Raw genomic sequence first — 24,542 nt, 5'->3', positions numbered from 1 at the left:
TCTCCTGAAAACCCACGTGTTTCTGTCCTCTCCCGAATCCGGAATATGAAAGTAAAAGTAAAAACAAACGATTCTAAGTGAGAATCCGCAAGCAGACATTGCCCCTCCCACCACCATCCCCCGCCGTTAACGGTATTTATAGTCATTGACTATAAAAACGGATAATTCTTAGCATGTCCGAACATTCTAAAAGAACGAGCTACCCAGTATTTTTCTTTTTTAATACTTGTGGTGGTGGAATCACTATTCTGACGGGTCCGTAGATGCAAAAGAAGAATTGTGACCTCGCCTTTGGATTCGGGCAACCATGTCGCGACTTACGGTAGTTTCTCATTTGAGTTTTAGTCCACTTCCATGCGTAGCCGGTCGTGCAACGTCGCGCTGATACGGCGCAGGTGGGATAGAATCGGAGTGCCGCACATCGGACCGGCCCAGCAAACGATTTTTTTTGGAACATTTTAATGCCAAGATGTACTTAGCGGATTGTACTTTAAATTAGTTCATATATATTTAAATAGTATTCTTTTGTTTATTGTTAACAAAAGAAAACGTGAAAAGAAAAACATACAAACTTGCCTCAATTTTAGTGAAACTAATGAATGAATTGAAATACTTCGTGCAAACTTATTCCCTGCCATGCCCTCTTGTGTTGTCTAAAAGCGCCTTCAGAAGAATTATTTCCTTTTTTCCAGAACTCTTTCTTGGAATTCTAGGGGTTTTCGTCTGCTTCCTCCGAGCCAGGACTTTAATTCTTCTAATTCTCATGATGTCAGCTTCTGGAGAAGCTAGGCCGTTAGGTAACGTCGAGTCTACACTGCCTCCCGCGAAAGCTCGTAGCTTGCAGAGCATCATCGATGAAATCTTATCGACAACAAATTCGTCGGACATATCGATGCATCACGATATTTATCGACGATCTCTGGAGAGGTGGTCGAATCCTTGTGAATTGCCGGGATTCATATTTGATGACTCTTATATGGAGGGTGTGCCGCACGCTGACCCCGTCGAAACGGCTACTAGGATTCTACAAGCGACGAGGTCGGCACGGGGGCCTGCTCAAAAACTCCTCTACGATTATGTAAGTACATTTCGATAAATGGTTTAACATGTTTATGTGTATGTTATTTTATTTTAATTGTAGAAAATCGACATGTTAAGTGAGATTTTGATTAATTCTCGAAATTCTAGGTTTCAGATATAACAATTATAAAACAATATTTCGAATAAATAATAATAAAAATATTCCTAATAATATTGAAGGATGTATACTTAAATCTAATTGAACTGTAGTTAATAAATTGTGATTCTTTAATCAAAGAAAATAGATGAAAAGCCTTGTTTAAGAGAAGAGTTCTATTTATTTATATTTTGAAATATATTTTACAGCATCAATCAGTTCCCATTTATAATAAGCAGGTTCTGAATATCGCAATAATTTAATTTAAAAAAAAAAAAAGACTTTCTAAATCGTTTTCATTTCTGACTTACTTTAAATCGTTTGCGTCCTGCAAAATGTGCCCTTGATTTTGTCAATCATTCTTTAGGCTGTTCCATGACAGTAACTAAAGAACATTAATTTCAAAGGAAAAATATGATTTGGTAAATAGCTTCCTAACCTTTCTACGCATTCTATAGCGCATTCTTATTATTGTTATTATTCTTTTTTAAATTGACTCAAATATTGCTGAACATGTTCCTCTAGACTCAACAATTATTATTTATTTTATTAAATGGTAGGAATAGAGTTAGGTATAAATGTTTACTAATATAACGACTGTACAATGTCAGAATAATATTTTATTTTAGTCTATTATATTTATTTTTGTATTCTATTTTTGTAATTTTATTGATTATAAGGAAACTTTATTTCATTGTTAAATTTGTGGGTTAGTAATTTTATAAGATTGATAAGAATGCGATAGATATCAACATAATAACAAACTGACGAATTTTAAAATTTTATTGCTAGCGTTTTAATTTTTTTTTAATGGTTGAAAGTCTCTGAAATTTTAAATATTGAATATTACTTAACATTCTTTTCATGCTCTTCGAAATTCTTCATTTAGTATATAAATTCCTTATAATCGTTTGCATCCATTTAAAATAAAAACAGACTTAAAGAATGCTCAAAGTTAAACAAAAATGACAATAAAATTTTCAAAAAAACATTTTTTCTCAATAATTTAATAAAAATTAATTTTTTTGTGATATAATTTGCTATTTATTGTGATTGTTCTGTAATAATCACTAAAGAAAAAGAAATAATTTGAAAAAAAAGAACGCTGAAACCTATTATTTTGATTATATAACGCAGCCAAAAAGCTAGAAAAAAGAGAGGGGAAAAAAAAAAAAACCTTTGACGAACTAAATTTCGTTTGAAATGCTTTGTATATTTACAAACAGACAGGAACTTAACTATGAAGTACTGAGAAAAAACCAGGAAATAAAATCATATTTCGACAAATTTGGTAAACACGACTATAATAAACCGAATGATAAACAGTGGCGTATTTTTTTCTTTCTTTGGCGATAATAGAACCTAACTGACGTTTTCTTCTAAGAACATTTATACAATGCGAGAAATTATTTTTTGTCTGGTATGTAGATGGCAGATACTCCTTTAAAGAATAATTTCCTTTTTTTTCGTGCAGAAAAATCACATTTAGATTATACCTGTATACAATTTAAATAATTACATTATTAATTGTAATAAGAGCTTTATATATTTTTAGACAGTATATGTTCCAATAAAAAATCTAATATAGTTTAAGAGATTTTCTGAGGATTTTTTTTTTCATGAGAAAGTTTTTTGTAAGAATGTTGTCTATCTTATCTATAAACGGTTGATATCACCTTTAAGATACCTTTATTTTTTGTAATTTTTTATTATTGATTTTTACTTTTTTATGAAAGAAATTGATATCGTTGCTCTCAGCTGAAAGATAACATTTTCGTAATTGTACCTTTTAGAAATAGTGTTTAAAAATTGAAATAGTTTTTTTTTTCTGTGTTAAATTAAACTAAATTACGTTACTAAGTTTTAAGTCCTTTGACTTTAATAATAAGTTGCTTAAGCTTCTGTCGTAACAGATATGATGCAATATGATTTTTTCATTCTATGAATGAAATTAAAAATTATGTGCCTAATATTTCTTCGTACATCCTCTTCTCTCTTATTTAATTCAACTTTTAAGTTTCAATACAATCAGAAAATTTACACCTCGATTTATACAATTAAAATTCTTATTTTTTCTTTCGTTAAAATGTTCTTAATTTATGTCTCTTAGTTATACGCGTATAGTAAAGGAAAAGCGAAAGTATAATATATAAATTATTTCCCTGTATTTAATCGATACTATCAATTCTCCAACCAATAAAAAAATATCGGTCTCACTGATTATAAGGGTTTTTCCATTTGATACTTTCCTTTTAAAATGAAGATTACGCGAAGATATCACAAAAGAAAAGGTCTGAAGATTTATTATTTAGTGTATGCAAACAGAAAAAAGTGTTCTAACCTATTTCATATCACAAAAGTAGCTATTTTCCAGTATAACTTCTTTTTTTCTTCTTCAATTCATTTATTTTTTACGTTTTGAAACTCATCATTAATATATAAATGTGTGGTAAAATTGAAGTTGCTATCATATTAGCATTTTACATTAATAAATTGGCGAAGATAATTTATCATTTCGCAATGGAATCAATGACGTAAATTTTACTAAAAAAAGGAAGCAAATCTAACTATGTACAATTCATATTTCAGCTGATTTTTCACAAAAAAAATTTATCAGTAAATAAATGAATTTAAAATCGTGAAAATATAATTTATTTTTAAAGACATAATTTTATATATGATAATCTAACACCATGAGGAAAACTGTAAATAAATATATGCAATTAAAACATCCACCGACTTTTTAATTTTTATAAAATTTTTTATTTCATTTACTTGAAAGTTTAAAAAAACAAACAACGAAGCATTCATATTTCGAAATTGAATAAAGGACATATTTTTAATAATACTAAAAAAGAAAAAACTAAGATAGTAAAATATAAATAAAGATGCATAATTAAAACATTCTTCGGTTTAATTTTTTAAAACTATAACTTTAATTATGCATTATTTCAGAGACAAACGAGGAAATATAACCTTAAAAAAAACTCGCGATTTCCTTTTTCAATGTATTGCTTAACGTTTTTCATTTTTTTAAAACATCTTTCAATGGTCATTATCGTAATTTTAGGTTAGAAAAAGAGATCATCATTATAATATATATATTTTTTCCCTGAAAATGAAAGCCTCTGTAAGTTGACTGAAAAAGAAGATGGAAAGATGAAATAAATAGATATGAGAGGCATAGTCATAGGAGGTGACTTAATTCCTCCTTCACTTGAGTCGAATAATGATTAACCACAGCGGGTGGAAACTACCCAGAACTTAGTTTATGAGACTCGATGCTGCGGTAGTCTTGATTAAAATTACTTTTGGTTCAGCTATTTTATTAGGATTTTATTGATTTACTTTTGTTCATCGCACAGGAGGCTGTCTCGTCCTGGTACAAAAATGTATTTTTGGGATAAGTAATGTTTCGTTTTCTATTGTATCGTTAATTTGGAATAATTAGAGTTAATTGGTAATGCTCGATTAAGTTGGATAATCGCTAATTGGAGGAAATCAATGATTATAAAAATGTTTTTTACTCCAGTTTGTTTTTTGAAAATTGGCAACAGTACATAAAATGTTATATTTATTGCTAGTACAACGACAATTACAGATTCCCCAATAGAAAAAGATGTTTTCAATTGTTTTACTTTTAAATGCTAAACGTTAATGTAGGATTTAAAATATTTTTAAGGGTGATATCAACTGTGAATTGTATTTTTATATTTTAATTGTGGATCGTTATTAATTTAATTTTTTCTTTTTTTGTGGATGTATTTGACATTTAATTCATTTATGCCAAATTTTCTTCGAATTTTTTTATTTTAAATAATAAACTTTAATTATGAAATAAACGTGGTAAATATATCAGAAAAAAATTAAAACAGGCTTTTTTTTTTAAAAAAAAAATATACTAACTTTTTCTATTCAAAAGAAAACTATTGGATATTGTAAACAAAATACTGAACACCATATTTTTTATCAAGAATAAACTAAGATGTAATTTTTAAGTTTCCATATCAAGTATTTTGACCAACATACTTTTTAACCGCAAGATGCTAATAATTCTTAATGTGTTATTAAACGTATTCCCTAAACCAATTCCCTTTTCTTAAACGTATTTATATGAAGTGAAAATATTTCATGTGTATTAATTTATGGAAATAGATAATTTCGCAAACTTTCTTGGTTACACAATTGTTACAGGATGGTTTATAGCCATTAATATATTTTTATTTTTTCTAAATGATTATTATTTTTCAAAGAATGCAATGTTTGAGCGATAGCTCTTTGATTTTTTAATAAACAGCTTTATTTCAAATTTGAAATAGAAAGTTTAATGCCCATGTTATATTGAAATGCGTGTTTCAAATTTATAACATTTAATAAGTGTTTATTTATAGGTTTAAATTTAATGAAAAGTTTTCTTATAGTTAGCTTTTTTTTCTTCAAATACATGCAATTTTTAAATTTTTTTGGAAACTTCAAAACTAAAAGTCACATAGTTTTATTTATAATCGACTGAGTTCAATTCTTTATTCGATTACAAACTAGTTATTATGTAAATCTGAGTAAGATTTACTGTATTTTATAAATTAGTTTATAAACAGTTATAGCAGAGTATAATAAGATGAATTAGAATGTAAATAATTTATTTGCTTTGATATTTGTCACTTTTATTATCGCAATTCTTTTAACTTTGATAGTGTATAGTTGTACTGAACTATGATTTAAAACCGCGAAATAAATTACTATTTCCTAAGCGTCAAGTATAAAGGTAGCATATCAGGCGTGTACTCAGAAAAAAAAAATAGAAGAGTTATTCCAAAAATGTGAGCCAGTTGATATTAAAATGCCAATGACTCAGACTTACAATGATCGATTGGCGGATTTTGCTTTTTGATTTCAATGGCAGAAACATTCACAATCAGAGCCAATAAAAAATCAACGCCAAAAAATGGCAAAAAAAAAAAAATCAAGTTTAGTTTTTTATGGGTAAGGTTGTACAAAAAGGGTTAATGTGAGATGTAATTATGATGTAATTTTCACCCTTAGGCTCTGCACCTGATGTACCACTTTGAGTAAGATTAAGATTAAAAAAAAAAGAAAGAAAAAAGGAAACACAATAACATTGAAGTTCGATAGAGGAGGGGTAAAGAAACTGACAACTCGTGTTGCGTGTTCAGGATCAAATGTTAAGAAGTGCAGGTTTGAAATACTCGGCTATTGTATTTAGGGGAGGATATGTAAATTTAGTTGAAGTCTTGGAGGAGAACGTTGCCGTGCGTGTTTCATACACGTTTTAACAATTTTCTTCTATTTTGAAGTTCCTTTTGATATGCACATCCTAATAGTTTCTTCGAGTTAATTTTTTTTTGTTGTTGTTATTGAGATAATATTTGATGTATTTTATAAGGTTGAAATATTATTCGTTTTCTTGTTTTCACTTTTGAAACTCCAATTGATATTTAGCTTTCGTTTTTAAAACACTATGATATTCTGCTTTCAATGCTGAATTACTATCTGATATCTTAGATATACCTTAACAGTTTTTCATTTTTCGATTTAAATTTGCTGTTATATAGTTATTATTTTTTTTATTTGATGCTTTTACTTTTGAATTACTATCTGATACTCCTTTTGGTATATTTCAACAGTTTTTTTTTTTTTTTTAAATTTAAATTTGATGTTAATTTTCGAAATAAATCTGTTATATATTTAGTATATATTTTTTTATTTAATGCTTTTACTTTTGAATTCCTGTTTAATACTTCTTTTAATATTTATAGATTTTTTTCTTTTGCTTTTAATTTTGAATTACAATTTGATACATCTTAAGATTTTTATTATTTTTTTATATTTATTGTTACTTTTTGAAACATTTCATAATATCTTCGTCATTTTTTTTTTTTTTTTTTTTTTTGGAAACGTTATTTGATACTTTTTTGATACATCTGAACATTATTTCAATGACTTTGCGATTATATTTTTAAATACTGTATTTTACTATAAAATATTCTTACTTTTTAATTCTACTTATATAGGAGACTCCATATATAGGAGATTTTAAAATATGTTATTTAGTAAGTGTTTTTGGAAGTACAGTATTTAATTTATTATATTTACTTATTTTATCTATTATCGGTTTTAAGCACTGTGGAAAAATACACAGCTGCAAGTAAACTGTAAGTTTATTTTTAGATTAAAAACAGTAAAAAAAATTCATAAGTTTGAGTTAAGTATTTTATTTTTAATGGGCATTTTTATTTAATTTAAAATCCCTTTAAATGCCATATTTAGTTTTTTTTTTAAAGAAATACATGCATATTTCGTTATTATACGGAATAGGAAACCCCAATTTCTCTCCTTTTCTCTTTTTTTTTTAAAAAAAAGAATATAGTTTAAGGTATAGTTAAGTTGAGTGGAGAAATTTATATGGGAAAAAAAAGGGAGAAAAGGAAATACTTTTCAGTATTTGGCGGAAAGTGGCGATGTGTTGCTTTCATGAAGCGTGTCGTTATTATTTAATGACACCTTTTTAAATTTAATTTAAAAAAAGTTTTATTAATTTTAAAAACTCTTCAATTTCCTTATTTTAATTATTTTTTCAAGAAATGAATGCGTAGTTTGATATTATACGGGGTACGATCCCCCAATTTCCCTTCCTCCCTCTCTTTCAAGAGAATATAGTTTAAGGTATAGTTAAGTGGAGTGGAGAAATTTATATGGAAAAGAAAGGAAGAAAAGGAAATACTTTTCAGTATTTGGCGGGAAGTGGCGATGTGTTGCTTACATGAAGCGTGTCGTTATTATTTAATAACACAATGGATTCGGTCTTGTGATGTCACATCAAAATTCAATCTACCCCTACTCCCTCCCCCCTCATATTCATTTTCCCTCTTGTCCACAAATTCTTTTGTACATTCCGCGTATTTCTCTCTCTTTTTATTTTATCTTCCATATCCCACGAAAGAATAACTGAAAACAACACTGCTCACGCGTGTTACGATGACTAAAGATGTATTTAGAAATTTCCTACGTCTATTAGATCGGTGATAGTTGATTTTTACAAAAATGATTCATTTGAAGTTATGCGTATTTTTTTAAAAAAAAGGAAAATTCTAAAATAAATTATTTTTGGTTATATTCATATTATTGAAATGAGAAAATACAATTAGATATTAGAAAATATCAAAATTAGAGAATGTGGAAAGCTATCTCAAAATTTTTAAGCTGGTGTTGAAATGATAAAAATTCTTATTGAAGAATTTAGATTAACCCAAGTTATCAAATCACAATAAAGTTTTGAAATAAACAAATAAAGTTAATAAATTAACACAAAATAACACTTTCCGTAAGGAACTTTTGATTTGTGTCTAACAGGAATTATCAGTGCCATTTTATTTGTTTTGTTATTTTTTAGGCTAAATTTTACAAAAATGAATAATATCACTTTTATATGGTTATTAAAATCATTTCTAAATGATAATAAAATTTACTTACGGTGTATCAATCTTTCTCTGGAAAACAGTAAGTTTGTGAGTAATTAATTATAAATTTTAGTGTGTGTATTAATTTTTTGTGTGTATGCTTCGAAATTAAAAATTCGGTTAAAATTATTTTTGTAATTATTTTAGTATGAAAAAATTAACCTACGTAAAATACAAAATTTATTCAATATTTACTAACTCCCTCTGACCAGGAAACATGAGTAAAATAGTATAAATACATGCAAAAACATGTAACGCTAGTCCCTTCGATGGAACTTACCTGCACAGAATAAAGCCGATAAGTAGCTGCTAAACGACTGTTTCTGTAACTCTGAATGGTGACGTACCCATTTTCCGAATTACTGCGTTCGAACTTGATAATTGTAATCTAAAGAGTTTTGTTTGTAATTTATATGCACGATTTATAATTTATGCCATAGTAATTTTATGTCATATAAGAGTAAAATAGTATATCTAAATTTAATCATCTGTAATGAATAAACAAATATTGAAAGCTTTTAAAATGAAACTACCCGTGGAAATTTTTTTAATTGAAACTTTAATACTTTGAAGGTTTAATTTATTTTAAGAAGACTTTTGGACAAATTCGAATAAACGAAACGCATTGGAGGATTAAGAACAATAGTGAACTTACTGAGAAATGAATTCTATTTATTCATATCTCGAAGAAAATTTTATAGGATCACGCTTTTTCCATACATTAATTATATGCACTGATTCATAATACCGTAATCAACTTCATAAAAGAGACACTTCTTAATCTTTTTCATTTTTTTAAAAAGTCAAATTGTTACTATAACTACAGTACTGCCATTAACAATTCTAAATCGTTTGCGTCCTTCAAACATCGCCATGATTTTGTCAATCATTTTTTTTTTTTTTTTTGCGGCTGTTAAAGTCAGTTTTATTACTCAAAATTAACTACAACTCTTACCAATTATAGCTACCGATAATAATTCTAAATCATTTGCACCCTTTAATTCATTGCCATAATTTTGTTAATCATTCTTTTGGCTGTTTAAATCAAAAGTATATTACTCAAAATGAACAACACCTTACTTCATCATATTTTTCAACTACTATATATTTTATATTTTTAAAGATTTCAAATTTCATTGCAAATGGTGAGAGAACGAACGTTCTTATTACTTGACTTTCTTATTAACTTTCTTTCTTTAAAACAAGAGTATGGAATCTTATTGGGCATGAGAATTTCGTGTAACTCTCCTAGACGGCTATTTGTTCCGAATGCGTTGTCATTCCAACTACCACATTACACATGTAAATTGCGCAGAATAAAGGGGATAATAAATTCTTGACTTGTGTCACAGGATTGCTGAGCCATGAATTCGAACTCTTCTCCTTTTGGGTAGTCTGGGCGCAAATATATGAACCTTTAATTTGATCTTTTGCTTTCTTGATACTCGCCATCTTTTAACCATTTTTATCATTGTCTTTTTGATGACTCTTTTGAGTGCACGTAGAAGTTTTCGGAGTCTGACACTGTATTTTGTTAACTTAAAAGTTTGTTACAGAGACAATTATTAGATCATTATTAAATAATTATAAAATTAAGTTTTAAGTTTGTTATGCCATTTATTAAAAACTGATTAGCAAATACGATTAGTGAATATTAAATACCACCATAAAATATAGGCACCATTTTGTTAAGTAAGTTTTTCCAAAAGGTTCTTAAAATTTTAGCAAATTTAATGGATGTAAAAAATTTTGTAAGCTATAGCATCGAGAACTGTTTAATTATTAAAAGATGTTTTAGCTAACCAAATATTTTGACTTTTAATTCTAACTACTCCTTTGAAAAGCATTTTTAGATAATGTATAAAATTTAAGTCTTTTTTAAGTAAATTCATGATAAAAAATTTCTTTTACAAAATAATGAAGGAATTTTTTAGGTTTTCTTTATGCGTGCTTTATTGTACTACAGTAAAAATTACCTAATATGGATTTAGCTTTTGGTTGTATTAATATTCTAGTAAATTAAATGACTAGATTTCTGAGGCTAAATTTCTATTGAAAACTCAAGTTCTATCATAAATTAAAGCATGTCCTAATATTTGGTATAAAAGTTTTTTTTGTTTTCTTAAATGGATTCAAAATTGCAAGCTCTTAAAAGTAAGTCGTTTCTGTTTTAAATCTGTGAATTGGCATGTTTATATTGTTTTCTGATTGAAGATTATGCTAACCTCGGTCATTCAATCTCTATTTAGTTTTTGAACTTAGGTCATATTTTTTCTTCTACATATTTTATTTTTTTGAAAAAAAGAAAGGAAAATAAATCATAAATGTTCCCTTTGTGATTAAATGGGCTACCTTTAATGTGGTATTCATGCTATTTTTTTTTAGATATTAATCATAAATCTAAACTATTACGAAATTTTCTAAAAAATATAAATTTTGCTTAATTTTTTTAAATTAAAGATTAGTTCAAACGCAACGTCTATTGTGTGGATTTGTTGATACTTCTGATTTTTTTAAATAAATTTTAATGGAATTCTTTTCCTTGTTATTAAAGAATTCTCGTTTTTCTAGAGCGTTTCTGGTGATGAGAATATTGAGAGTTATTAAAGAAGTTTATCATTCCAATGTTATTGAAAAAAAAAATTATTAATTATCTAAACTTTTATTTTCTGTTCAGTGCGTTGCTATTATAATATCGTTATCGTTGAAATCAGTTTAAATATCTTTTCTAAACTTGATTTGCAAGGTACTATGAGCCACGATGGTTTAGTAGTTAAAAGACTGTCCTGTCTTTTTGAAGAACTGGAGTTCGATCATCAGTGGCGACTTGAAACTCTTCCAGTTTCAAATCAATAGGTTCCATCTTGTCAGGCTAGAAAAAGTGGCATTGATCATAATGCTTACCTTATTTTTACATTCATGTCGTTGGTCTAACCCCCATTATTCCCCTGATTCACAACGGGCTGTTGCAGGAATGCTTTACTTTTTATAAGTTCAACTTGAATTGTAACACTTCATTAAGATTGATGCCAATTTGCACCATATTATGGCGCAAGGTGCCAATACTATGCTCAAATATTGAAACGATTGCGCGAGTTTACTTACATCATTGATAAAAATGAGATTGATGATGGGTTAAGTTTTAAGATTGATGCGAATTTGCATCATTAATTGGTTCTAGGTGCCAATATTACGTTTGAACATTGAAACGATTGTGTGAGTGTACTTACAGCATTGCTTTCTAAGCTCCCTTTATATGTAAATTAAAAATTAATGAGCTAATTTACTGAAGTTTTATTGAAACTTTTGCTCTTTATTTTAGGATAACTTTTGTTGCTCAGAAACTGTGCGCGATTGAGTTAAAATTTCTATAGTTAATGTAAAATAAAGCTCTTCTGCCAATAGATGTTACGAATGGGTAAAAATTCTAGCATTTACCAATCTATTATTTCTCTCAAGAACTTCACCTCAGAGGAACAGGATTGACTTCCAGTTACCGAGAAAAGGACGAACAATTATCTAAGAAGATATATATGAGGTAGTCCAACAAAATGAGAACAAGACAGTGTTTTTTTCTTTTTGTAAGCGGCGTTTAACTAGTTGATCCCTTTGTTGTACACACTTCTATGTGGTTGGGCGGGCCGGTGTTTCAGAATTTATGGAGCTCTGTTTGTGCGGAATAGACTATAAAATAATCGCAGAGGCAAATAACAAGGTTGGAGAAAGAATGATAAAAATTGTTTTCAGAACGAAAATTTCCACCTTCTTTGAAAGTGGTGGCATCGCTGGGGGCATTTTTAAATTTCACTTTATTTACTTATTTTCGCTAAGTATTATTATTTAAAGTAAAATTGCCACACCCATTGTGTTTAATTTAGAAAAGAATTTTTTAAGTTAAAAGCGTTAATTACATTTATACGCTTTTTCAGTTACATTGCATTTGAGATTAAGCTTGCTGTGATTTTCATTGCTTGAGAATATTTAAATTATTCCGATTATTAAATAATTTCCGATAATTATTCTGATAAAATGTTTTGGGAAAACTTTCAGTGATATTGGACTTGGTTATTTAGATGTTAATTTTGAGGAATATAATTTATCTCAACCTTTGAAAGCGAAATTATAGAATTTTTGAGTATATCATATGTAAAGTAGTGTAGATTTGAAAAGTAGTGTAGAGATTATTTCAAAAATATTTTAAGTCATGCTAACTTCTTTAGCTCATTTTTCTTTCACTTTCTTCCAGTTTACTATGATACAAAATTAAAAATCCATCGAAACGATCTAACATGCTTAAATCAATGATCTGTTATTTAGATTAAATGATGTAGTTTCAAAAGAGGTAAATCCTTGGAAAAAAGATTCGATCACGTCCATTTCTACATTTTTTTTACAATACAAGTGATTTTCTTGATAGGATTATGAAATCATATAAATCGTGCAAAAATTTTTATAGTAAGATGGTAAAATTGTATAAGTCGTAAATTTTTGTTTAGCAAGATGGTAAAGCCGTATAAATTGTATAAAAATTGTCATAGTAGCATGATAAAACGGTCGAAAGATTTTCTTAGTAAGATAGTAAAATTATAAAATTCTATAAAAATGTCCATAGTAAAACTTCAAAATTGTAATTTTGTTAGATAGTCCATTTTACTATGATACAAAATTAAAAATTGCTCGAAATGGTCGAATACGTTTAAATTAATGATCTATGATACAAATTAAATGATGTAGATTAAAAAGAGGTCGATCTTTTTCCTTGGCAAAAAGATTCGGCCACATCCATTTTTACATTTTTTTGCAATACAAGTGATTTTCAGGTTAAGATTATAAAACTGTATAAGTCGTAAATTTTTTGTAGCAAGATAGTAAAACCGTATAAATTGTATAAAAATTGTCATAGTAAGATAAAACCGTCGTATGATTTTTCTTAGTAAGATAGTGAAATTATATAATAGTATGAAAGTGTTCATAGTAAAATTTTGAAATTGTAATTTTGTTACATAATCCATTTTACTTCGATACAAAAAAAAAAACAACTCTCGAAATGATTTGCCACGTACAAATTAATGCACTATGATACAAATTAAATGATGCAGATTTAAAAGAGGTCGATCCTTGGGGAAAAAAAAGCTACGACAAAATCCATTTCTACGTTTTTTGCAATCTATGTAATATTTAACATTAACGAAACGAGAGAAAAAAAATTGCCTATCAAACAGGCAACTTAAACCTTTTCCTGTTATGAGAAAGTTCAACAGCGCATAACAATTAAAACACGATTTCTCCAATGACTGACAACATTTAGATGTCCATGTGGTTGAGGAGCGTAGGTTTTGGGAGATGAGCAATGATTTTTTGAGTAGGTGTCAAATCAGAGAGGTGAGGAGCGTTTTTTTTTTGTTGTCTTTTAATTTTTTGGAAGGATCGCTGGGAAAATGGGTGCTATTAAGAATAATGCATGAAAGTTTTATCATCATTAAGCATGATGGATTTTTATTGCCATCACGTGGGCGGCCAGCTATCGGAGGTGGCGGATACGTCACTGCCATTTCATTCAAATAATGATGAATCTTAATTTTGCTGCATTGTGGATTTAAAGGGTGGCATTTTGTCTGGGATTTGAAATGCTAATATTAGACCGGAGGGCATTAAATTTTGAGATTATTCTGAATAATGGAATAACTCTAGTATTCTGAATATGATGCAGAGGGAGATTCATGTGATCAGGATATTTTTAATTATTATTTTTTTTGTTGAATTGGACTTGTCAGCGAACAACAAAACGGTTAGATTCCAAACTGATATACTAATGATCTCATTGAAAATGTGATTTAATGCTTTTGCTTGCTTGCTTTTGCTATATATATATATATATATATATATATATATATATATATATATATATATATATATATAAACATTTTTTTTTTCCAAGCCACATTAAAATACATCCAAAACAAATTCCATCCCTTTCAAACGGAAGCTAGTCTCGTTCATTTCCAAAAATGGTTCACATTTCTTTTTCTTATTTATCTTGTTTTTCCCAGCCTTGCTAAATCTTATTTTTAAATGTCCTGGCAGGCTGCAAATGAAATTATTTCTGCACTAAAAAAGAAACTACAGGTAATTTAGTTGTTCATTCTTTAATAAGTGTTACAAAACATGAAAAAGGAAAATGTTTGGAATAAATTTGTTACGTATTTTATCTAAATACAGATAACATATATTATGCTCATTACAAGGAGATGGAAGTTTCTTGCTTGGAGTGATTTGTTAAAATAAAGACTACTTTAATCCTTAAATTTGTTCTAAATGTAAAAATTAGGATGAAAAAGAAAACAAATAACTGCGCATGACTATTGTACTTTCTTTTCCTTAATGATTTTTTTCCTTTAAAATAAGATGGATCGATTTCATAAGAATTCATGACCACTTTTACTAACAGTTTGGATTGTTTATTTGAAGGCACCAAAATCGGGTTCAATTATTTTTTTCTAAATTTTTTAGTTTATTTCCAAGTTTTATGGCTATTCTGTAACTTTTATAAGCAATTTTGATTATAAACAGCCTCTTTTATTATTAATTTTTTAACTAATTATTTTTAAAAAAAAAACCAAAACGAAAGCTTTGCTATTTCCTAGTTTTGGAAAACGAAATCAATATATTTAATTTCATAACAATTGTTTGAAATAAATTTACCGATACCAAATGAGGTCAGAAGTTTATTTATTTTTTAAACTTGTCTATTCTGATCTATTTTGAACTGTTTTTTGAAGATTATTAATTCAAACATTTAAAAGTAATAGTAGAAAGTGTAGTCTCTCACCATTATATTGGAAATCAGCACAAAATCAAGTTTACGCATTTTAAAAATTACTATTTAATGGAAAGAATTCTTGGAATTCGGAATGCGTATTTATATTCTTGTAAAAATAAATAGATATCTTACTGTTTCGTTTTATATTCGATGAGGTTTTTATTGATTATTTATAAGTGGAATGCACAATATCGCAATTTTTGATCTTCTTTCATTACTTATTTTTACCGTGTATATTAACAGAATAATATTTTATAATTTCATTTTTTTCGACTAAGTAGTTTTTATTAAAACAGTGAAGTTACATCGGTTGTGATATTGACTTCTACAATCGTAATGATAGAGCGAAATTCAAGTATTAAAATACAAAGTTTAATTTTTTTAAAAAAGCATTTTACCGCTAGAGGAATTATTTTAAGTATGCCAGAGTGCTGGAGGAAATATTTTGAAGCATCCCAGTGCTGAACGAAACTTTCGCAAGCATCTTAGTGCTAAAAGAAATTTTTGTAAGCATTTCAGAGCTAAAGGAAATTTATTAAGCATCCTAGTGTTAAAGAAAATTTATCAGGCATCCCAGTGCTAAAGGAAATTTATTAAGCATCCTAGTGTTAAAAGAAATTTATTAAGCATCCTAGTGCTAAAAGTGAATCATTTTCGAGTGTGCTGAAGATCGTTGCTCAAGTTAGAACTCGTTGAAGGAGGGGTGCTGCAATCATGTTGGAAAGAGTAGAGGACCTCATGTCCAACAACCCAGTGACTCAGTCACCGAGTTAGCACTGAACCATGACCTCCTAGTCGCCGGTCTCTTCTGATGTCACGTGAATGTTGTGGGTGTGGGGTTTTATTGAACTGCAGGCGTAATCTGCACAAGTTCAATCTCACCTGATTTTGCAACACCTATGAATAGTTCCTCTTCCCCTTTCCTTTTTGCTAAAGTGGATATTAAAAAAAGAGCGAGAGTTCATGCGAGTTCGAAATACTATTACGCTTGTCAGCCCGTTCCTTCTCCCTTCTTCTCTTTTTCTCTTTTCTGAATCTGCCTATTATTCCGTCAAGATCAAACTCTGAAAGCGTGGGTTGCTAGAAACTAAGGACATTTGTATCTTATTTTTACCTCTAACACCTATCTCATTTTAACTGTCAGTTGTTTTAATTGTTCCTATAGCACGAACGCCTAGCAGTATTTAGACGCTTTTTGATACGTTTTTGCAAGTGGGTAGATTTCTACAGGACGTAAATGTCAATGCAATTATTGAAGTATTAAAAAGTAACATTTTGAAAGATCTGTGAAAGAGATTTCTGTTTTTTTTAAAGCTCTTACTGAAGAGCTTTATTTTTTGTAATGCAATGTCGTAAGATTACAGATATAGAATAGTTAATTTTTTTCCACCGTACCTTTCTAAGAAATAAAAAAAAATTTAATTAAAGTGAAATAGAACTGGAGTCGTATGTATTTGATAGTTCTAAAGTCTCGAAATTGTAATATTTTGACTAGCGACTAACTGAAACAATTTTCAAGGAATCGGCTTCAATTGTATCGATGATTAATAACAAAAAAGTCATAATTAATACTATATGATTTTCAAAATTTTCTGTAAAATGCCAAAGTTTAAAAAAAAAAAAAATTCGAAAAATTAGGAGACTTTTTTTTAAAGAGTGAAAGATGCAAAAAAAAAAAAAAAACTGTTTGGTTATTTTAGTATTAATTAAAGTTTTACTCTTTTGTTGTCTTGTATTTTTTTCAATAATATAAATAATATTATTTAAGTAACGTTAGAACATTTATGATTTTCTTACAACAATGTATTAAAGCTATGAACAAAAGGTACTGATCATTTTTCGATTGCACAGACTTAATATTACATCTCTTTATTGTAAATTAAATTTAACATTAATTTATATTAAGCTTAATTTAATATCGTATGCATTATGTATTGATTTCAACGTAAATTAATATTTAATGCATATTAAGTTTATACCAGATAAATAGCAAAATTATATTTTTATCGCGCAAATCAATAAATCAAATTAGGAAATTTTTATTATTATTTTCTACATACGAAATGTTTATGTCTAAAAAAACGACTGATGTAACTCCATTTGAAACAATTTAACTCTTCATAAGAAAAAAATTGAATAATAATTAATTTTTCCCTATCAAATTAAAAGTAATTAGCGTACATCAAAATGAACCTGAACACTGGTTATAACGCATTTAAAAGTACGTGCAAAAATGTATGGGGGGGGGGGATTGAGATGTGAACCCACAAAGTTATCAAAAATCACACCTCTCTTAATGGCATCTCCTAATTCAGAGGTGCGGAAATGTGTGTTCGAGGTGTTGCATCTTTGCTGCCTACTTGACCCTTCACCCTTCTTGATCAGAGGGAACCCCCCGGACCCTTCTCCACCCTCCTCCTTTTTTTTCCATCCTTGATGTTTCCTGAAAAGAACGACAGGTCGTGACTCGCATACGTATTACGTAAAGCACACGACGCAATCTTTGAGTTGTCCGGGCAAGAGAAAACGTGTGAAAATGTCCCGACTTGTTACCATTAGAGAAATATAAAATGTTGCTTTTATCCTGACAGTTTTATATATATAGTTTTATCGTTACCTGTCCTCTAATGTCGACTTATGAAATCTCTAACAAGGTTGTGTTTTTAGAAATAAGTTTTCGGTTCGAATTTTTTTTCATAAATATTATGAAATATACAACGGGCAGAGGAAAAAATTACTCCATCTACTGCTGTTTCATAAAATTAGATTAGCGCTGTCATTAACAGAGAAAAGCGGGGGATGTTATGTCATGAATTCTTCAGACGCACGAACATATGGAATTTACCAATTTAAACATTACTTCAGGATAGCTTAATGGTATGGAAGAACTTTAAAAACCTGGCAAATATGCTATTTGTTCCCCCAGACCAATACTCTATCTATACATTCTGACCATTATGATAAAAAACAAAACAGAGATTAGAATTTGGTAGACGCTCGGGCATATAGAAAAACCATTTACTGATGTAAACATATCTTCAGCTTAGCTCAATAGTGAGATAGAACATTGACAAACCTGACCAATATTCTATGTATATTTCCCCAGGCCAATATTTTATGTTCCTTTTTTGTCAAAAGTTTCATATTTTATACATAAATTATCAACGATTTCTCGGTATAAGCCCGGAAGTCCTCATCGATTCCTCGATTGCAACCGATTACGTATATTATCGTAATCGTTCTATAAAATAAAGTTAGCAGAACTATTTTAAATAACATCTTTACAAGACTGTGTACAGTTATGTATAAAATATATTGAAGAAAAGTACATATTTTAGTAAACAAGAAAGATATGAGTTATATTATCTTCAAGGATGGTAATCTTGAAGACATCTCTAAATTTTGCTATATTGCTACTCATAACCTTTTTATAGAAGCTTGAATTTAATGCCTCAGGTTTCATTGATTAACATGTTTTATGCTCTCTCTGGCCAATATGTCTTATAATTCTCTAGCTCAGTAGCCGACCGGCTTGAATGGTGGTCAGGCCTCATGTTAGAAAGAGGTCCCGGATTCGAAACCAAGTCAGAGGCATGGATGTTTTCTTCTTCTCGCTCTGAACCATCTGTTCTTCTCACTGTTGGTGCAACGTTGGCCCACCCAATAGGGTGTCCCTTGAAAGAGTATTCAACACATTTGCCCTTCTGATCAATGTCAATGTGTACGGAGATCTCCTGATTTGTACATTGACGTACATTACGTCAGTGTGCCCTGGATCTACTGACCAATAAACTTCTTTCTCTTGCCAATAAGCTGGAAGTAGTAACTGCAAATGTCAGTTGAAAATCTTTGTAATTGGATAGACGTAAATTATAACACGATATTTTATTTGTTTTAGAATAAGTTATTTTCATTGTTTAAACCAGAATGTTCATGTTGTAGTTGTATCAGTATGATGTGCGTATTCTTAACATATTTTGTCTTTTATTTTAGGGTGTGAAAATTTTTCGGGATCCTAATTATATAAGATATTTCAATCCTGATCGTGGATGGCTTCCTGTGGCAGAAAAAACAGAAGTGCAAGGCATGAGCGTAAGTCAATTTTTTTTTTATTTGTTTGCCTATTGATGTGTTTTAGAAATTGGTGGACCTTTTCGTAGATTAAAAATATGTCAGTGTATTTAAATAATTCCCCCATTATCGCGAATGCGTTTTTGTCTAATAATATAAACTGAAAAAGACAATTTTTTAATTAATTTCAGGCTTTTTAACTGAAGTTTGAAATGCACATAATTCGATGGTGCCTTTCTGCGAATTTTGTACAAATTTGCGATTAAAACATTGTCGCTGAAATATTGTTATAGTTTGATTTTTGAATTTTCTCAAAATGTTTGCATTTTCTCAAAAATTTAAAGTAAAATTAAGAAACTATAGATTTCATAGAAGTAATTTGTTATTGTTAGTTTTCATAATTTTCTTTTAAAATGTACTTCGTTTAAATTTACAAATGATATTTTTTTTCATTCTAGTGTTTTTTTCTTCTTCTTTTCAGTATATAAATGAGATTTTTTCTTTCTTTTAAAGAAACCTTGTTTTAATATGGATACAAAATTTGTTTTTAGTAATTTTGGTTGTATGAAGAACTATTGCTTTGAATTATATGTTCTGAAATACAATTTTGCTGAATGATATGGTTATAGATTTAAATAATAAAAGTTTTAAAAAATCTTTCAAATAATTAAGCTGAGTAATTAATTTGTAAAACTTAGTCAATGAAGGCCAAAATTTAAATCAATTTTAACTGCCGATGAACCATACTATCATGTAATCAAATTCAAAAAAAATTATTCCTTTAAACGAAAATATGAATCAACGTTCTACGCTAGCCAGCACAGGCCATTATCTGATAAACAAATATTTTTTAACAGTTAATTATTTCATTTTTTTATTTTATTTTTTTAAAAAAAAAACTATATGATGTATGAAAGTTTAATTTCAGGTGCTATTTTTTTTTTAAGAAAGATTAATTTGAGCCATAACATGCACTGTTATAAATTTCTAGATAAAAACGATTTATTTAACCATTTTCAACCGTAACAGTCTAATAACCATAAAAAGATGACATTCAAACTGTTAAGTGTGAGAAAAAACGTTTATTTATTGTTTTTTTAAAAATCTAATATGGTTTAACAACCAGAATTCTATCCAATTAGGCCTTATGAAGCTATTTAGTTTCGAGCAGCTGGGTACATACTATAGCTAAGAGGGCCAAGCGGTCAATCTCATGATCGGCTGAATGGGAGTTCGAATCTCAGCGTTGAAACCACACTATTTCTTCCATTCCTTTAATACACGAAGAGTTTCTAGCTTCCTGCACTCTTCAAGTGGCCCTCGAGTTTTGGAATACACTATCATTTACGCATAAAATGGCGCAACATCCACAGACTTCCAAAGTCCATTCAAGTTTTATTTTTACGGTTTAGAAGCTATGCAAGTTGTAAATAATTACAAAACCGTATAGTTTTGTTTTCACGGTTTCTTAACCGTGCCAGTGTTAAACGGTTTCAAAACCGTAAAGGTGAAAAATGTTCCTAACCCTATACTTTATGGTTAAATCGGATGGAGAAGGGTTATTTTAACATAATTTCAGAATGAAAATTGTAACAGTGTGGTTAAAATTTTCAGGATATTGGTCCACCATTTCTCGCAATGTAAAATTGTTAATCTGTTATGTGTGTGACATGTTTCCTTTACCTGTTACAGTTGCGGAGAGCTATCAAGTACTTCAGCGATAAACTTCCCTTCTATGGCATTGCCCTGACGCAGGTGACGTTGGATCAGGTAATCCACAGTGGTCCATTTGTGGAAGAAACACGAGAGGTAGAGATCATCCTCACTCAAGATGTATGCCAACTTCAGTTGGGCGGTTTGAGCCTGGGGGTGCGCCCCAGCAAAACTGAAATTTCAGACGCCATGAGCAAAGACTATAAAGACGTGAAAAGCAAATCTCAGCGAGACCTCCGGGACATTATTATCCTCAAAGAGTATAATGATTTTCTCAAAGTCATGGAAGACACGTTTGAACATCTCGTTGAACGGACGTTGCATAGGTACACAACTACGGATGATGTGTTGAACGCCGCGTCCATTCATTGAACATAATATTGAAGATTTCTCCCCAGAGACTGTGATGTTTTATTTATTATTTTTTTTAATTTATTGTTTATTTTAAACAATTCACCCACCATTAATTCATTTTCATCTATGGATCACTACGAACCATCATTCAATAACTTGAAATTTAAGTTTTTTTTTCTGTTTCAAAAAAAAATATAGTTCTTTATTTTGTGTTGTTAGCGTTATTGATTTATAATATGAACGAATCGGGTATGAAATTATTTTGAAAATTGAGAAGTGGAATATACTAATTTCATAATTAAAATTCCGTGATTTTAAGAAAGGTGAAATTCAGCCAAATCTAGTGGTCTCACATTTAAAGTTAATTAAAAACCAGTTAAACAACCGTTTTTAAAATTGATTCAAAGATAAAAAATTATAAATGCTTGAATTTTGTTTCGAATTAAAAAAAAATCATTTTTGATTTGAACTCAAGTTTTTCATGAAAAATAATTGAACAATAAAATGACCTTATTAAAACTGAATATTATTATTGATTCTGAATATTTTATGAAATCCTAAATACATCCTAATCTAGAATATATCCTAATCCTGATTACATTATATTTTTGTTTTAATTCTGAATATAATATATGATTGTTTTACAAATGCTTGTAACTATCAAATTTGGTAGAATCAAGTGTTTTTATCTATATCTAAATTAGTCCTATTTTAAATATTGAATCTCTTTAATCGGTATAATATTCAATATCGGTATTATATACATTGTTTAATTAATAACACGAGTTTAAAATATGTGAAAAATTTGTGCAATCTTATTAAATTTAAATTCGTCATGAGCTTATATCAAAATCTAACTTAGAATTATTAGTTTGTTTGTAAAAATAATCAGTTTAAGTAATTAATTTGCTCATATGAAACATATTTGTCTCAACAATTTTGTATTTAAAGCCAATGCTTACCTTTGCCATTCAATGTATGTGCCAGTGTATGGTATTCCTGTTTCCTTCTATTTATCCCACACTTTGCTTCCGTAAACATGTACGGAATACAGCCTAATTTTTGTGAACAGATTCCTATTTATGTAAGATTCATGTTTATGTTGTTGTTTTTTCAATGTGTAACGAAGTTCGGGAAAACCAAAGATGTCTCTCTTTTTTTTAATTTTTATTTTTTATTTTTATTAAACAGTTGAAAGTGAACAATGAGATTGGTAGAAATTACGCCTTGTATATTTATTTTAGTCGAAACTTAAGTTTTGTTTTCATACACTAAATTCAATGCATACTTCTTAGTATAATTTTTTAAATTTTAAGCTAGATTTTAATACACTAAATTTAAAAATGAATATCCTGTTATAAAAGTTTTAAGTTTTGCTTTTATACATTAAATCAAACAATGAAAATCAAAAATGATTAAAAACATTTTTTGGTTTTAATTTATCTTGAATTTGTTAGAAATTTCAGTTATAATACAAAATAAACACATAAAGATATGTCAGTAGGTAATATTTTTTTTTGGTAGGATTTAGGAGTACTTATTATAGATAAAAGAAATATACATTTTCACCTTCATATGGCATGTTTGAATTCGTTTGATGCTAAATATAAAATAGAATTTTGTTTTACAAATTAACCGAGCAAATTAAAAATATGACATAACACTCATATCCATAACATAATTCATAAATGTGCTTTCATTTGTATTTAAGTTATTACTTGTACATGTTTTTAAATGTGTGTAATTTTTTTTTAAAAATTATTACTCTTTGTGAAAGAGTTTCCTTTTTATTTTTTTAAAAATTAATTTGTGATTTGTGTTTGTACTTAGACCCTTTTATCTCTTAAATGCCCAATTGAAGTTGGCATGTTTAGTAAATATTAATTGTTTGTTCAATATTTTTTCATTATGTATTTTAAAATTTTAAATAGTCATTTTTAAAAAGTTATTAAATTTAACTTTTTTTAATGTTATTGTTCTTTCAAGTAAATATTAAGGAAATTTACTGAATTTCTATTCACTTATGAAATAGTATCACCAATAAATGTTTTAATAATAGAATTCAATGTCTTAGAAAATACATAAATGTTTTTTTTTCCTCTCATAGATTTGCTTGCTTTTAGCTTATTAATATATTTTAAAAACTAGAAAATAACACTTATAATAATATATGATTAACATATAATTATATGTTCTAATTCTTTAACATATAATATATGTTAAAGAGCTTAGTAAAGAAGCATGTTAAGTGCAATTTTGTGAAAATTATCCGTTAAATATATTAGTAAAAAATTTGCAAACCACATTTCCCATCGAAAGTCGCTTGGCAGAATAAATTAACATTTTACCCTTACAAGTGGTTTTAACATGTTTTTAGCATGGGAAGGCATGTTAAGTGTAATTTTAACAACTTTGAGGAAATCTTCTTTTTTTGAAATATTAGTAATATATTTGCAAAACATATTTTCCTTTGAAAACCGAATCGTTTAGAATAAGCAGAAAAACGTTCAGCAGTTAAAGTTAATCAAAATTAATCTTAACATGTTTTTAACAAGGAAGAAACATGTTAAATGCAGTAATTTGACTTGGAGAAAATCCTTATTTGAAATATTTATAAGATTCCTCAAACGTAAGAAAACATGTTCTCCGTTGAAAACCGTCTTTAACACTGAAAAGAATAACCTACAAATATTTTATGCTTACAGTTGATAATAACATGCTCTATTACCATGCTATTTCGCTAAGCTTTGCGACTGTTTCTTAATACTTGCAAATCATTAAAGATTTGTGTTATTCTAATAGAGAAGTTCCTCCTAGGCCAAATCAAATTTTTTGCTTTTACTTTTAAACTATTTACATTGTATATTATTGTAATCTAATTTGGATAATAATTTAATATAAAGATGAATCCTTTTCAAAATTTTTAAAA

General features: G+C 28.4%; 1 protein-coding gene across 4 annotated transcripts in view; it reads left to right on the top strand.

The window, feature by feature from the left end:
* The window catches only part of LOC107444955 (uncharacterized), a 124,621-nt gene extending 100,947 nt beyond the window's left edge, over positions 1 to 23,674 (top strand). For 2 of the 4 annotated variants that reach the window (XM_071183628.2, XM_016059244.4), the window contains 3 exons: positions 693 to 1,078; positions 19,469 to 19,567; positions 21,239 to 22,634. In XM_071183628.2, the coding sequence (XP_071039729.1) occupies positions 764 to 1,078; positions 19,469 to 19,567; positions 21,239 to 21,631 (807 nt within the window). In that variant the 5' untranslated portion in view covers positions 693 to 763 and the 3' untranslated portion in view covers positions 21,632 to 22,634. Of the gene's footprint in view, positions 1 to 181; positions 1,079 to 19,468; positions 19,568 to 21,238 lie in introns of those variants that run through there. The other 2 variants (XM_016059243.4, XM_016059242.4) reach the window with 2 other exon arrangements.
* The last annotated feature ends 868 nt before the right edge of the window (positions 23,675 to 24,542 follow it).

This window comes from Parasteatoda tepidariorum, chromosome 3 (assembly GCF_982258835.1).
Source record: "Parasteatoda tepidariorum strain Cologne lab strain chromosome 3, Ptep-v5.0, whole genome shotgun sequence".
Lineage (NCBI taxonomy): Eukaryota > Metazoa > Arthropoda > Arachnida > Araneae > Theridiidae > Parasteatoda > Parasteatoda tepidariorum.
Note: the sequence above shows the minus strand (reverse complement) of the source record. Positions and strands in the feature narration are given on the sequence as shown.